This window comes from Poecilia formosa, unplaced genomic scaffold (genome assembly GCF_000485575.1).
Source record: "Poecilia formosa unplaced genomic scaffold, Poecilia_formosa-5.1.2 Scaffold120, whole genome shotgun sequence".
Taxonomy (NCBI): Eukaryota; Metazoa; Chordata; class Actinopteri; order Cyprinodontiformes; family Poeciliidae; genus Poecilia; species Poecilia formosa.
This window is the reverse complement of record NW_006800059.1, coordinates 602,806-617,784: the sequence shown is the minus strand read 5'-3', so window position 1 is coordinate 617,784 and position 14,979 is coordinate 602,806. Positions and strand designations below refer to the sequence as shown.

The 14,979-nt window shown below is 39.4% G+C and overlaps 1 protein-coding gene across 4 annotated transcripts; it reads left to right on the top strand.

Moving 5' to 3' along the window:
- Positions 1–621: 621 nt before the first annotated feature.
- LOC103144058 (neurofascin-like) lies at positions 622–14,971 on the top strand. 4 transcript variants are annotated; one of them, XM_016675733.1, is made up of 26 exons: positions 623–1,085; positions 2,649–3,112; positions 3,696–3,849; positions 4,791–4,924; positions 5,447–5,552; positions 5,649–5,839; positions 6,084–6,206; positions 6,400–6,618; positions 6,902–7,013; positions 7,162–7,349; positions 7,425–7,556; positions 8,840–8,983; positions 9,793–9,904; positions 9,981–10,144; positions 10,234–10,381; positions 10,482–10,606; positions 10,706–10,807; positions 10,920–11,117; positions 12,166–12,236; positions 12,344–12,566; positions 12,951–13,066; positions 13,377–13,587; positions 13,749–13,871; positions 14,148–14,321; positions 14,415–14,546; positions 14,765–14,971. In XM_016675733.1, the coding sequence occupies exons 4-26, from the start codon at positions 4,849–4,851 to the stop codon at positions 14,836–14,838; spliced, it is 3,264 nt and encodes a 1,087-aa protein (XP_016531219.1). In that variant the 5' UTR covers positions 623–1,085; positions 2,649–3,112; positions 3,696–3,849; positions 4,791–4,848; the 3' UTR covers positions 14,839–14,971. The 4 variants fall into 4 exon arrangements, with proteins under 4 accessions (XP_016531220.1, XP_016531219.1, XP_016531218.1 ...); XM_016675732.1 differs by lacking the exon at positions 2,649–3,112; XM_016675734.1 differs by lacking the exons at positions 2,649–3,112; positions 3,696–3,849 and having other exon boundaries at positions 622–1,085.
- Positions 14,972–14,979: the final 8 nt, after the last annotated feature.

The window sequence follows — 14,979 nt, the reverse complement described above, 5'->3', positions numbered from 1 at the left end:
AGAAATATTCTGGACCTGTCTTAGTTAACATGTTTTATATATATATATAAATTCATATCAATGATAGATTTAGAAGTGATTCTCATTTATTTCACAAAAAGTATTGATTTAAAACCCCCGTGTCTTTTTTCGTATAATCATCGTCATTCAGCTTGGGGGAACCGTGACCCTCAGTCTGTAGCAGTTCATGTTTTCTTTCCAGATGACACGGCTCAAAAAAGTACCCAGAATCCTCCTGCCTGTGGCCTCCCCATCTTCAAGGAGGGACTCTGAGGTGAAGGCAGGGACCGGGGCCAGCCGATATCCGGCTTCGTAATCTGGTTCTTGTACCTTTCGTGTTTATCTGTAAACTTTGTACAATAATTTATGTGACAAATTCACGTTAGAATTCTTTTTATTAGATAATCAATAACAATGGATAACTTGCAATTCCTCATTAGCTTCTGCATACTGTACGTGTCCAAAACTGCAGGGGTTTTCACTGTCCCATGAATGCGAAGGGTTAAATGCAACCACATGTGTCTGGAAGCTGCGCTCCCCCTGTCCACAACAATCTGACTTTGTTTCAAACAGAAACGCTTTGTGTGAGAGAGTGCGCTCGTGACAGCCAGGGTGAAGCTACAAGGTCCATAACAGTCCAGAGCATAAGAGAAACGGAAATTTGGTTAACTTTAAGGAGAGCTTTAGATGATTCCATTAGATGCTGCATGGAGTGACTGCTAAATCTAAAAAAAAACCTAATCCATCATCTAGTGCATGACATGGCAACTCTGTTTAGCTTCATGTTGCCAACACAATGACGATGACGTTATATTCATGTGTGGATTTCACAATGGATTTATTATCACAGCCTCTCAGGCCATGTTTGCCGGGCGTGTGACCGGGGCCAGTAGCAGCTATCCACACAGTTTATAGTAGCCTCTGTTTTCTCTCTGCTTGTCACCTGCTCTGAGAAGATGGAGTGAAAGTAAGGAGTGATGAAACTCAGTTTGGAGATTCTGCAAGATGACAGTGTGTGAAGATAAGAAGAGGTAGACATCGTGCTTCAGGGCAGAAAGCATAAACAGAAACCCAAAAAAATTAAGGTAGGACCTCCCAATACTGACTAACTGCAATTTGTTTAGCCAATTATTTGTATTTGTCCATACAAGATGTAGAGAATTGAAACACGTGACAGCATAGCGTTGCATGGTGTGTACTGTAATAATGAGGTAAAGTTTGACTCTTCTCTGCAGCCGTTAAGGACACCATTAATATGATGTCACACTCGGATCTGAGAAATGGGGCTGGACATCAGCAGATTTTGTTATGATTGTGAACTCAGCACTGTAACTACAAATGATGAGCCAGCAAGGCTTTAATGAAAAATACAAGTCTTTTACAATCTTAGAAGACAAATACCTCATAAAAAGAAAATTATGTAACATTTTTACTTTTAAGGTACTGAAGTTTAACGAACTGAATAAATGTTACACCAACCAAGTTGAATATGTTTGCCTTAATTGTTCAATCAGTAACATTTAGTGCTTTTGCAGTACAGCGCTTCTTTACAGCTTTTACAACATTTAAAAATAATTATGGATGCAGTAGAAGACAAATAATGAGTAAAAGGATGCATTCAAGTGCAAATACTTCACGAGGTTTAAATGGTGTACTTTCATTAAGTCTGTATTCAGTATTTGATAAAATCGTGTATTAATTATATTGGAGCAAAAAAACAAGGGGAGCATATTCTTACTCCCTTTATGTAGTTTTTAAAACAATGATCTAAATCCTTTAGATGGGGAGTATATCAGGACAGCAGGCAGGAAAGGCAAGTGTTTCTGCCTTACATTTCCAATAATCATCCAAATAATCTGGAGATATTAAGTAAAAGTGAATAAAGTTATTTCAAGAAGCACAACAAAAATATATTTCAATATACCATTTTCCTGACAATCATGGGGGGAAAAAATCTGCTTTCCTAGGACATAAGAGCAGCATAAGAGGAAGATCAAAGTTTGTTACATGACGACAGCAACACAAGAAACAAACACTAAAAAATGTATTTTATTACAGTGGTGAAATATAGAGAAGCAATGAAAAGTTGTAACCCAGATGAGAATTAAACCATGTTCCATTATGTCAGGCTTGATGTCGGGAGGGAGATGATTTGGGCTTTTTGCTTTGCAATCACAGGACTTTGGCATCTTGAATATAATGAGTAGTTCATAAACTTTTACTATCAACTTATGAGGCCATCTGTCCAACTGACATTTGGAGAAAACAGGCTCATTAAAATCAACATGATGCAATTGCCCATTACCTCAAACCAATTAAAATATTAAGCAAGGAGCCCGAGAAAGCTGTAATGAACTAAAGAAGAGTTCATCAAAAGTTAGCTACTAATAGTCAAATTATAACAAATTTTGATATTTTTACTTTTTTTTAAATATCTCCAACATAAGTTTTGAGACCGTCATGTTCTTAATGCACAGTAGTGATGATGTAATCTTTCAGCGTCTTGCTCAGCAGTGTTTGTTTTTTCTCCATCTTCATGCGCTCGTCCTGATGCAGTGACGTCAAAGTGTCGGTGATGGCGGCTTTGAGGCTGAACAGGGAGCCTGTTTGGTTTAACACCCCCTCATGCATGCCATCTGCTCTCACAGGGGCCCTGGACACTCGTGCCAGAGGAGACCCACGGGCATAGAGGCCCTTTTGTCGTCACTGAGCCGGTCCACGCGCCCCTGTGCCTCTTCACTGTGCAATCTGGTGCATGGCACTGATCGCTGCTCACTTACAGGCCTGCCACAGTCCAACGTATGGGCAGAAAAGCTCATTCCGAGAGCCAAGGAGCTCATCACAGCTCTTTCTGCTTTTCTGTTCAATGTAAGGTGGCTGGTGTTGTGTTTTGGATATTTATGTGGATAACACCGACTGCAGAGTCATAAATATACCTGTCCTTGTAATTATTTCATTATTGTTGATTCTTATCATACTCTCACTCTTTTGTTCAGGCCAGTAACTCTTGGTCTGTTTGAACACCACTCTGTTATTTCTGGAACCCCACACAAGTCAGGATACTGTGGACAACTTGCCATTCTTTATAGAAAATAAAACATACCAAACAAAGGTCAGCGACGCCCTTTTTTAACTGCCATATTTAAATACCTTTGGAAATTATTTCTAAAGACAAATCACTGGTTTTAATAGTGTCTGAACAACTCAAATAGAAATCTGAAGTAAATTGTATAACTTTGGAAAAACTTTGCTGCCCTCAGGACATCATGTGACTTGTGCAATGTAAAATTCATGTGACAGAAACAAACAATTCATTCATAATGTGCAGCACATTGCTTTAGCCCACATTTTGACGTCGTCAGAACCACCAAGAATGCAAACAGTGCCGAGCCCAGGTTGCTTTGTGCTTTCATCTTCCCTAAAGTTCTACTTCTGTTTGAAAAGAAGGAAACACTCAGAAGAAAAGCAGAAATTCCTGGGCTGCATCTGCACATTTATCTGCTGGAAGTTTATATAAAACTGTGTCTGTATTTAATGAAGATGTTAGGAACTTTCGAGAGCTTGACCTGAACGGTAGAGTGGGTGAAGTGTAGGAGTTGAATGGAGTCATTCATTATTCATCAGATGGGTGGGAAGAGTGTAAGTGGCAGTGACGGACAGAAACTCAATTACTGATGTGTTTCTGCTCGTTCCAGGGTTCTTGACCTGATATTTGAAGGACTGGGGCATTAATTGCTGTAGTGCAAAAGAAGAATAATTTCCTGGGGAAAAGTAATTGAATTATTTATGCGTGGAGAAGGCCATGGTGATGGGGAGGAGAGATCAGTAATTTAAGTTTACAGGAGTAAGGTAGGTTTGCATAACTTTTGTTCTTGACAAACTAAGACGATGCAGGATTCATTACATATTTATAGAAAAATGCATTTGAATAGACTTCCAATTAAATCCTTTCAATACCTTAATCCTGGAAGATATTCTTTTCAGACTTTTTTCAGGCTTTGTGCATTTCAGGCACCTCTGAATCAGACTGCAGTCTAAAATTTGATGTCATGTAAAGGCCAAGACATTAAATTCATTATTATATCTGTTCAGTCAGAACAATATTTGAATAAGGTTCCTTGATTATAATTATGACATGTTTGTTAGATTTTAATTTACATCCACCATATATTTAACAATCTATTCAGTGGGAAAATATCTAACCGACCTTCACTGACTCAGTAAAGAGAAAACTGGAAATTACTTGTAATTTTACATTTGTCATTATCTGTTTTTGTTTGTTATATTGTCAACTAGTTTTTTTTTTGTTTGTTTTTTTTTTTTGCATTACTTTATTATTTATTTGTTTATTTATTTAAAAATAAATTTATTTCATCTGTATATAATTTTACCTTAGCTGAAATTGTTACTGGAGCAATTTACTGAAGTCCAGAATGATTATATTTCTATTTTCTGTCCTATAAATTATCAATTATAGATACAGAATTAACAGCAATGGCAAAACTCTCATGACTCTCATGACTAAAACTCCCCAAAAGGTATATTTAAATATAATTTTGATTGTATCAATGTTACTACTTTATAAACCAAGTGAAATGTTTTATTCTTAGTGTGCTTGTAAAAAAAAAAATGTTCTTATATTTTTGCCACATTGTACAAAATTGTACAATTTAAAGTGTCTGAATATTCCTGTTGATGTTCTGGAGATTATTCATCTGTAGTAGCTTTGCTAAACGCTTTTTTAACAGAATCATTAATTCACATGTTGTTGTTTTTTTTTCTGTAACCAGTTTGAGAACATTTGAGCTGGAGGCATTAAACTCTTACTGGACTAAATGAACTGTAAGGATGAGGACACTGGTTGGACCAGGGCTGCTGCTGTTTCTGTGGCAGAGTGTTTGGGCTTTGGACGTTCCTCTTGAAAGTGAGTCTGCAAACTTGGTTGTCTGTTTCTTCTTTTTTTTCTTTTTGCCTTGCTTGCTGACTGTAAATGTGTTTGCGCATTTTACAGGTGTTCTTGACTCACTTTTTCACACAAGAGCCACAAAACTGAATGTGTTACATTGGGATTTTATGTGACAGGTCAATGCGAAGTGATGCACAGTTGTGAAGTCAGTACTTAAGAGACTCTGTCTACTAATTAGGCGATTTCAGAAGGCAATTAGTTGCACTGGAACTTAGCTAGTGATATCAGAATAAAGAAGGCTAATAACCAATACATACCCCACTTTTCAGATTAATTTCTTAAAAATGTTAAAAAGTGAAGGATTCTTCTGTAATCCTGGACAATATGCATGCACTTCCCTTTGTTTGTTTATCACATAATCCGATGAAACACACTGACGTTTGTGATGTTGATGTGAAAAAGTGAGACAAAGGTTTAAATACTTTTGTTAGGCATTGTTTCTTTTTGTAGAAATGCCTGATTTATCTCTCGTCCTTTCAGCCAGACAACCTCCAACCATCACAAAGCAGTCATTACAGGAGCACATTGTGGATCCCAAAGAAACCATGGTGATGGAGTGTGAAGCCAAAGGCAACCCTCATCCTATGTGAGATTTCCAGCTAAAGAGAGATAACAGCCTCATCAGCAGTCACGTCATTGATTTTTTTTTTTTTCCCCCCCCGTCTTCTCCTTAAATATGAAGTTTCTCGTGGAGGCGTAACGGGAAGTACTTCAACGTGGCCCGTGACTCCCAGGTGTCAATGCGCAGGCGCTCAGGGACCCTAGACATCTATGCCAAACACAATCCTGAACAGTACGAAGCAGAGTATCAGTGCATTGCCTCCAATCAGTATGGGTCCGCATACACACACAAGATCAGACTGCGGCTGTACAGTAAGTCAAAATACGAAACTAAAAAAGAACTGAGTTGTCTAGTTGAAGGAAATGTCAGTGACCAGTGAGAACTCTGCTGCTGTTTGTGTCCATGTGGCTTTGAATCAAACATGTGAATCTGTATTCTCACCTGTGTGCTGGATAACAATCTAATATACTTTTAAATTATTTGCTTACATGGAGGCAAAAAGGTTTGGTGAGTTTGCTGCTCAGATGGGACATGCATTCCTCTGTGATTGTGCAGGACCTCCTGTGTGGCCAAGGGAGATTCTGGAGCCGGTCGTAATCAGCGCTGGCCTTCCTCTGGTCCTGCCCTGCGACGCTCCACCAGGCCCCCCTAAACCTGAAACCTACTGGATGTCCAGCTGTAAGTGTCCGACACACAATAGTGAGCTTTGGGTTGAAATATGCTCCAACAGTGCTAATCACACTTCTTGTTCACTCTTAATAAATGCCTAAAAAACGCATATGTTCTCTGGGCATTAGTGCTGATGAGTATGATTAGAATTTTATTTCAGAACAATACTTTATATGATGGATTTCTAATTATTTCTGCTTAGGTTCGTATGCAAGACCTTTCAACTGGCCCGTTCAGACAGCTTTTCCCACCATGCAGGCTGTGCGGCAGGATCGCAGAGTTTCCATGGGGGTCAATGGAGATTTGTATTTCTCCAACGTGCTGGTTAATGACTCCACCACTGATTACTGCTGTAGCGCTCGATTTCCTTACAAGAATATGATTCAGCAAAAGATGCCTGTGGTTGTGAAGGTGCTTACAAGTGAGTCACTTAACACTCGTTTTAAATTCTCACCGGAATCTCTGCAAGCTGGTGTGCAGATGTGACTTTTGCCTTTGAATTCCTGTTCTGCTCATTATAACACACAACGTTATCGGTTGGTCTAATTGAATGTTAGCCTGCGTCCGAAAAAACACGAGCACTGCTTTTTCTTTTTTTTCACAGTTAACTGGCGTGTTAGTTTTGTGCTGCTCAATGAAAAGATTGGACCTTTACTGTGTGTATGTGTGTGCGGCTGATGTCCTCTGAATGGTTTCCACGGCAGCTCGAACAGTGGCCGAGGCCGCCCCCACCTGGCTGTCTCCCAAAGGCTCATCCAGCTCCATTCTTGTGCTGCAGGGGGAAGAGCTGCTTCTCGAGTGCATAGCAGGAGGGATGTAAGCTCAAGTTCACAAACTCAAGACCTTTGTACCTTTTGTTGAATTTCAGAGAAACAAAGACGTAGAAAACATTCTATGCGAATCTTCTCCTCTTTGCTGTTACAAAATAGTATTGTTTTTTTGTTTTTTTTAATCCATCGTTAAGGCCGACTCCTCGCATCACCTGGACTAAGGACGGCGAGGACCTGCCAGTGACGTCACATATGAAAGTGAAAAACTTCAACAAAATGATTCAAATTCCAAAGGCGTCTTTTGAAGACGCTGGAGAGTACGTGTGTGCAGCTACCAACAAGATCGGGTACATTGAGCACACGATAACGGTCAGGGTCAGAGGTGAGACTTTCAGAAACAAACTGTTTTTATTTGGAGCACATTTTTGCACCAGCTAATGTGCTCTGTGTTGAACAGCGGCTCCATTCTGGTTGGAAAGGCCTACAAATCTGATCTTGGCTCCTGAGGAAAACGGACAGCTGGTGTGTCGCTCTGATGGGGCCCCTCGACCGACGATAAGCTGGTCCATAAACGGGGAACCAATTGAGAGTAAGTCTTTGTTTTAGGATGTGTTTAGCATCCTGCAAATCTATTGTCAACCTGCTAGAGATTTGTAAAATAGTTTTAAGATATGCATTCATTATTTAGTGTAGAAATCAGTAATCTGAATAAAATATATGCTTTAGAGCAATTCAACTTTGTCTAGGAACTCTTAATGAGGAATTTATGTCTTTTTTGAATGGGTATTAATATGATGAGCACAAAGTCCCATTTCTCTTAGCTATTCTTACAAATGGAAAAGACAGGAAGAGATGAACGAAAGACATAAAATGTTTCTGATCTCTTCCTGAGTTAAAACATTAGTATTGTTGTATCTAAATGAATATGAACTTGGTTTCTTTCCGTTATTTGAGCTCCGAAATCACTGCATCTTTTTTTGTGATTTTGACCATCTCTCATTTTCTGAAGGTAAATAATAAACTTTTGCTCAGAGTTTCAGAGACCGGTTGTCAGTAGTTCGTAGAATAAAAGAATAATGTTCATTTTACTCAAACATAAACCTATGAAGAGTAAAATCAGAGAAACTGATGATTTTAAGTGGCCTCTTATTTTTTTTTCCAGAGCTGTAGTTTGAAAAAGCTGGACCAGTGACAAAAATATCTCTGCTAGAACTCAGGCTTAGCTTGCCCCCACTCACAGTGAAGGGGATAAGAGAGGCAATTAAATATGTAAGGTTCACCTTTAAAGAACTGCAGCAAAGAGCAGCATCTTCAGCAGCAGTTATGTTAATCTTCAGCAGATTAACCTAACTACTCAGTCCAAAGTAGAAGAAAACTAGTTGCTGCAGAGACATGCAATGAGGAAGCCTTTTGTTCTGCTATTATGATTTCAAGTAAACAATTTGTTAAATGTTTCCAGGTCTGTAGCCAGAATGCCATGGTTTGTACAGATGAGGTTAAATATGCTGAAGGATGTATGATACTGTTGGCCTCTTTCAGAATACCAGTGTTTTTTTTTCTTTTAGCAGGATGATCATCTAACATATATGAAGTAGGTCACCAGATCCAAATCGACCTTCTCCCATGATCATCTCATGATTACATTTTGTGTAGGAAACATATTTGGCATTAACTGAACAGAGCACCTTCGATCTTTGTAGATTTTTTTCTTTATTTTTTAATGCAGCAAAATATACATTTTAATTAGGTCTTTTAATGACTCTTTACTTTGTTTGTCAAAGTGTGGGGGGCACAGTATGAGCTTTTAAAAATGAATCTAAATGTTAATTCTTGCCCAGTCTTTTCTTCACCCACATGTCATTTGTCTTTCAGCGTCTACACCGCAGCCTAACAGGCAGGTGTCTGGAGAAACGATAACCTTTCGCAGCGTGTCCACAGAAAACACGGCTGTCTATCAGTGCAATGCCTCCAATGAGCATGGGTACCTACTGGCCAATGCGTTTGTCAATGTGCTACGTAAGTTTTGTTACTTAGAGAATATTCAGTTATTTTTCAAAGTCAGCACTAAGCCATAAATTGTGAATCTTTTTTACAAATGACCATGAACAATCCAAAAGACAGTGAAATATAAACATCCATTAGATGTATTCCTAACACTCTTCTATGTTGACAGGCATTGGAATCTACAACATCTTGCGTTATTTTATTTGACCAACTCTACAGAAACAGTCAACACAAATCAACAACTTTATGTAGTTACATTGAAAAGACGTCACATCTGCCTTGTCAGTGTCATTCAGAGTATTTTTTTTTAGCTTCATTTGTTTACTTACATTTGAGGAACAAAACTGCAACGTTAAAAACATCTGGTTTGCTACTCAACTGGGAGGTCTCAGACTGGAAGCTCCCAGCCAGAATAGTTGTTAAAGATAAGTTGTTAGAACAACTTTGAGGGTGAAAAGTTGTCTTTGCCTTTGTTAAGCTAAGAAAATGTTAACATATATTAAATATTTCATCTCCTTTTAGAAAAATACAGAAAAACAGACATGAAAGCACAGTTGTTACCGACAGGCCTGTCGGTTGTGACTCTAAAAGCACTGAATCCAGCTGCAGTGTCTGCTTTGTGACTCTCCCCACAATCATCTCAATGGGGCTTTTATTCTGTACTGTTTTTCTGTCACACTTTTTCCTTCCACTCAAATTTACAACAATTTAATTCCAAATATGAACCAGTGAACAGTCCACTGATGTTTTGTGGCTTATCCTCCTTGTGGTGAGTATCAGTCACCAAATTTACTGAGATGATCTTGTGTTTTGTCCCTCAGATGCGACGCCTCGCATTATTGGGCCCAGGAATGAGCTCATAAAGACGATAGAGGGACATCGTGCCTTTTTAGACTGTCGCTTCTTTGGCTCTCCCGTTCCTGAACTGCGATGGTACGTTTTGTTCGCCTTGGCTGGCATTAGGGAGCAACCTATCCGAGTCTGCAGGTTTATGGCTTGTCTGACACAGGTCCAAATACGGACAAGGAAATCTGGAGGGAAACCGTTTCAGGACCCACAGGAACGGGACTCTGGAGATCAAACGCATCCAGATAGAAGACCAGGGTACCTATCTGTGTGTGATCAGCAACATAGCAGGGAGAGATGAGAATCAAGTCCGAGTAGAGGTCAAAGGTAAAGACGACAGATCCTCACAGAAAACGTTTGTCACCAGGAGGCTCTACTAAAGGTCTGACAGCAGCATTGTTTGCTATGCTTCTTAGAGCCCATCATAATTGTGACCAAACCACGGAGTATGAAAGTCCTGCGTGGAAGTGATGTGCGCCTGGAGTGTGGTGTAAAAGCAGACATCACCACACCAATCAAAACAACATGGATGAAAAACAAAAACCAAGCTGCTCTCAGTTGGAGGTCCGTGACTTTTCCTCAAGTTTAATTCATGTCTCACAACAGAATTAAAGCTTTTTATTTCAGTGTGATCTGAGGGTTTGTTTTTTTTTTACTTTGGTAGAGTCTCTATGGATGAATCAAACCTTGTCATTACTAATGTGAACAGAGGTGATGAGGGGAATTACACATGTGTGATCCAAAATGACCTGGAACAGAAGTCTGCATCAGCACACCTAATGGTGATGGGTAGGACCCAGAGGAAGGAAAACCTATTTTAGCAGATAAGCTGCCTGTTCGTCTTAAAACTGTTTTTACGTTTTGTTTTTTGTCTGTTTGTTGTTGTAGACCGACCAAGTCCTCCGACTGACTTGGAACTGTCAGATCCATACGAACGCAGTGTGCGACTCAGTTGGGTCCCTGGGGACAGCAACCACAGCCCCATCACTGGTAAAAATGAATCAGCTAAATAAACTGACAGGAATACACCTTTTGCTTTTGAAATGTTTTGCATGTGTGTTCGTCATGATAATATTAAGCACCATTTTTTGATTTCCGACAGAGTATTTAGTGCAGTATGATGACGATGACTGGATACCAGGAAAGTGGAAAAACCTATCGACATACCCAGGAAATCTCAACTCTGTCATGCTGCATCTGCAACCTTTCACCTACTACGAGTTCAGGGTTATTGCCAACAATGAAATCGGATCGAGTCGTCCCAGTCGGCCATCTAAGCGCTTCCAGACCAGCGGCGCACGTGGGTCTCATGCTGAGTGACAATATTTGCAATTATTAGCTTATAAACACGAGAAACATGATTGATTTTATATATAAATATGTATATATATAATTTAAGGACATAGAGAGAACTTCACACTGACCTTTTTAAAGTCGTAAATTATCTTTTTTTCATGCAGTAGCATAATCTAACATGTAAATAATAGAAACATAAATGTTTATGTTTGTCAAATGGGGAACGATACTAGATTAAGAAATCATTTTTGACAAAATTAGCACAACAAAAACCCACATATTACATATTATGTGGGTTTGCTTGGCAGGATGTTGTTTTCTCTGCGACTCAGATCCAAACAAAGTAGCCTGTGTAAGTGGCATTCCCATGAAACCATTTGTATGCAACTTCCATCAGTTCATTTAGTTTTCTATTATTAATACAGCTAATAATAACAATAATAATAATAATAAAATTTTGTTTCAATCAAATGTACTTATATAACCTTGACTATAATCTGCAAATCTATTATTCTTCTGATTCAGAATGAGTCAGGAGTGATCCTGCATGTAAGTGTAAAACCTAGTTATTATATTTAGAAGGGTTTAAAACTGAGAAAGTAGTAGCAGGCAAATAGGAGTATTCCTATTTTACATTAGTATTCAGAATAAACTAGTTTTAATTACGACCCGTTGGGTTTTATGTTTGTCCTCGGTACGTTTGTGGAAATCAATGTGCCGTGTAAACGTATTCCTAGTGGAGAAATCTGTGTTACACTCTGAGTAAGCTGCTCCTCAGGATTGAAGCAGTCTAGAGCGCGATGCAGAAGGACGCCTCAGGCCGTGACTCGACCTCCTGTGTCTTAGGACTCACTTAAGGTTAACAGCTAATGAGCAGACTTTCCAGAGAGACACTATTCTGAACAACCTCCTGATCAAAAGGACAACAAAAAAAAGAGTTAGATTTATAACTTTTGATAAAAGCCTGCTTGTCTCTTTTTTTGCTTGGAAAAATCCAAGCTTGGAACGTGTGGTTTTAAATCAATTACAGATCATTTTGTTTTCTTGTTCAGCTCCTGATGTCATACCAAAGAATCTGAAAGGTGTGGGTACATGGAGAAATAACATGGAAATCAGCTGGGAGGTAACTCGGACTGACATAAAACCGTAAATCTGTATTTCCCTGTGGGAGTTTACAACATAAATCTTCCTTAACACAAAACATCACATTGACAGTTCTTGTGTTTGCAGCCTCTGACGTGGCGAGAGTGGAACGGACCACACTTGAAGTATCTGGTTTGGTGGAGAAGGAGGGATTCCAGAGAGGAGTGGAAAAATGCAACTACAAAGTGGCTGAAGTATTACATTTATGACGCGGACACGTTCACCCCCTACGAGCTCAAAGTCCAGGCAGTCAATGACTTCGGGCTTGGACCTGAGTCGCCCGTGGTCATTGGTTACTCTGGTGAAGACCGTAAGTACTGCTTGCACTTACAGTGCAGTTTGTCTATTTGCTGCTTTATCATTTAAATCTCAGTGAAACGTTTGAAAACACGCACTCTGTAAATAATGAACAAATCACCAAAATAGTTTGTGGTAAATTTCCAAAATATTCCTGCTGTTTCTCCCACTTTATGAAGACAGACGTGACATTAGAGAAGAAACTAAAAACTTCTCTTTTGGCTTATTTTAGAACATTTTCAGCACATTGCCATCAACATTCTCTCAGAAGGCAATACCTCTCTGTTTATTCATATTCCATGTCTTTTTTCCTTTCTTGCCTTACAAACTACTCTGAAAGACTTCTTCTTATCAACAGTAAAGATAAGCTGGCATTCCATTTCTATTTTTTTCCCAGGTCCGATAGCGGCCCCCCTGAACTTGAGAGTGTCTGACATCGAGAGCACTCAGGTTACGTTACATTGGGACCCAGTGACACGTGAATCTATTATGGGACAGCTCAAAGAATACAAGGTGGGTCTATTATGACTGTGACAAAAGTTAAAACGTAATAATAGCTGCGGAACCCTCCCTGTACATTATTATAGCTAATTGCTATAGGATGGTTAATAGCTCATTTTATGGTATTTGAGTTACAACAACATTCAATAAGCTACATTCATGTTTTTGCTGTGCTGGTAATTCTATTTGATAATGTTACTAATTGTGTGTGTGTGTGTGTGTGTGTTTTTTTAGTTGATCATCATTTCATATTTTGACTCTGGTGCCAAATATGTGACGACACAGAGGCAAAGACTGAAAAGTGTTTCTTCTGAATTTTAAGGTCTACTACTGGAGAGACAGCAGCCAGCTGAGGTGGCACAGGGTCAACAGAGCCATGAGGTCCAAAGTGTTTCCCAACAGCAATCCAGAACCCTCAGGCGTCGTCACTGACCTCATTCCTTATAGCAACTACGTGATGTATATAGTAGTGACGAACAGCCGGTATGAAGGACCGCCAAGTAATCACATCCACTTCTCCACACCAGAAGGAGGTATAAAAAAAATTTAAAAAAAAAATTTAAAAAAAAATAATAATAATAATACTAATAATAATAATAAAAATAAAATAAACCATCTGCAAGTAATATGCTGCTATTTTTCTACAGGCTTTGCATTAAAATGTTGCTTACAATCCTGGGCTTTGTTTTTACAGTACCATCTGCTCCAAGATCCTTCAGGATCCAACAGAGACATCTGGACAGCATTTATGTTGACTGGGACCTACCAGAAGAGCCTAATGGTGTTATTACTGGCTACAGCCTGAAATACCAGACAGGTAGGTATGCCAAAAGACTCTAACAAACGATGCCAAGCGCACTCAGAAATACGTAAAAATCAACTACTCACAGCAATTCCAGAGAAGCTGGTTATGGATCCCTTCCCCTTATAACCACTGCAGTATCTGCACATAGAAATCCAAATACTACTGAAGTCTGTGAAGAGGGTAATAAACTTTTGTAACTACTCAGCGGTCAGATACCTGAACGTTTAATGTTCCAGGATCGACATCAAGAGTTGTCCAAGTTTTGTGAAGTATCCCACCTCTCCACAGTGAATGCAAGCAGAGGAGAAGAGCTGAAAGTGGAGGAGTTCCCACCGAACGTGACGAGCTTCTCTATCCGGCGATTCGACCGCTACACTCGCTACAGATTCTCTGTGGCTGCACACACTCGGGTCGGGCTGGGAGAGTGGCATACGGAGGAGTCTCCCCACTACACCACAGAGAGTAATTTACTCTTGTTCTCGGGTTTTTTTGACACAACCGCTTTGGAGTGCTGGGAAGATGCTGACTCTCTTCCTGTGTGATTGTTTGTCCCAGTATATGCTCAGGACCAGGTGGACATTTCCACTCAGGGGTGGTTTATTGGCATCATGTGTGCTGTGGCTCTCATCGTGCTCATCCTCCTCATAGTGTGTTTCATCAAGAGGAGCCGAGGAGGAAAATATCCAGGTACAAAGGGGGGGAATTCCTGTGAAATATTCCGGTATGCAGAGGTGCACACTGGGAAAAACAAACCAGCATAAAGTGCTGCGTCCAGTATTTTTATGTCTTACATAAATCTATGTGCAATTAATTACTAAAATAACTGTGCATATTTGATAGAACATTTGCTGTTTGCTTCTGTTTTCCTAGCAAACTGTTTAACTTAAACCTTTTCTATGAATTAGTGCGCGACAAAAAGGACATTTCATTGGAACTGGTGGATGACAAAGATCAGGAGGGAACATTTGATTACAGGTAAACATCCAAAACTAACATATAAACTGCTGTATTATTGTTTTTAGTTGGTAATGAGGAATAATGTCACACTGTAACACACACCTATCAGTTCAGGTTATACTCTGATAACATTGTTTGCATGGATTTGCTCTGTATCTGTGTN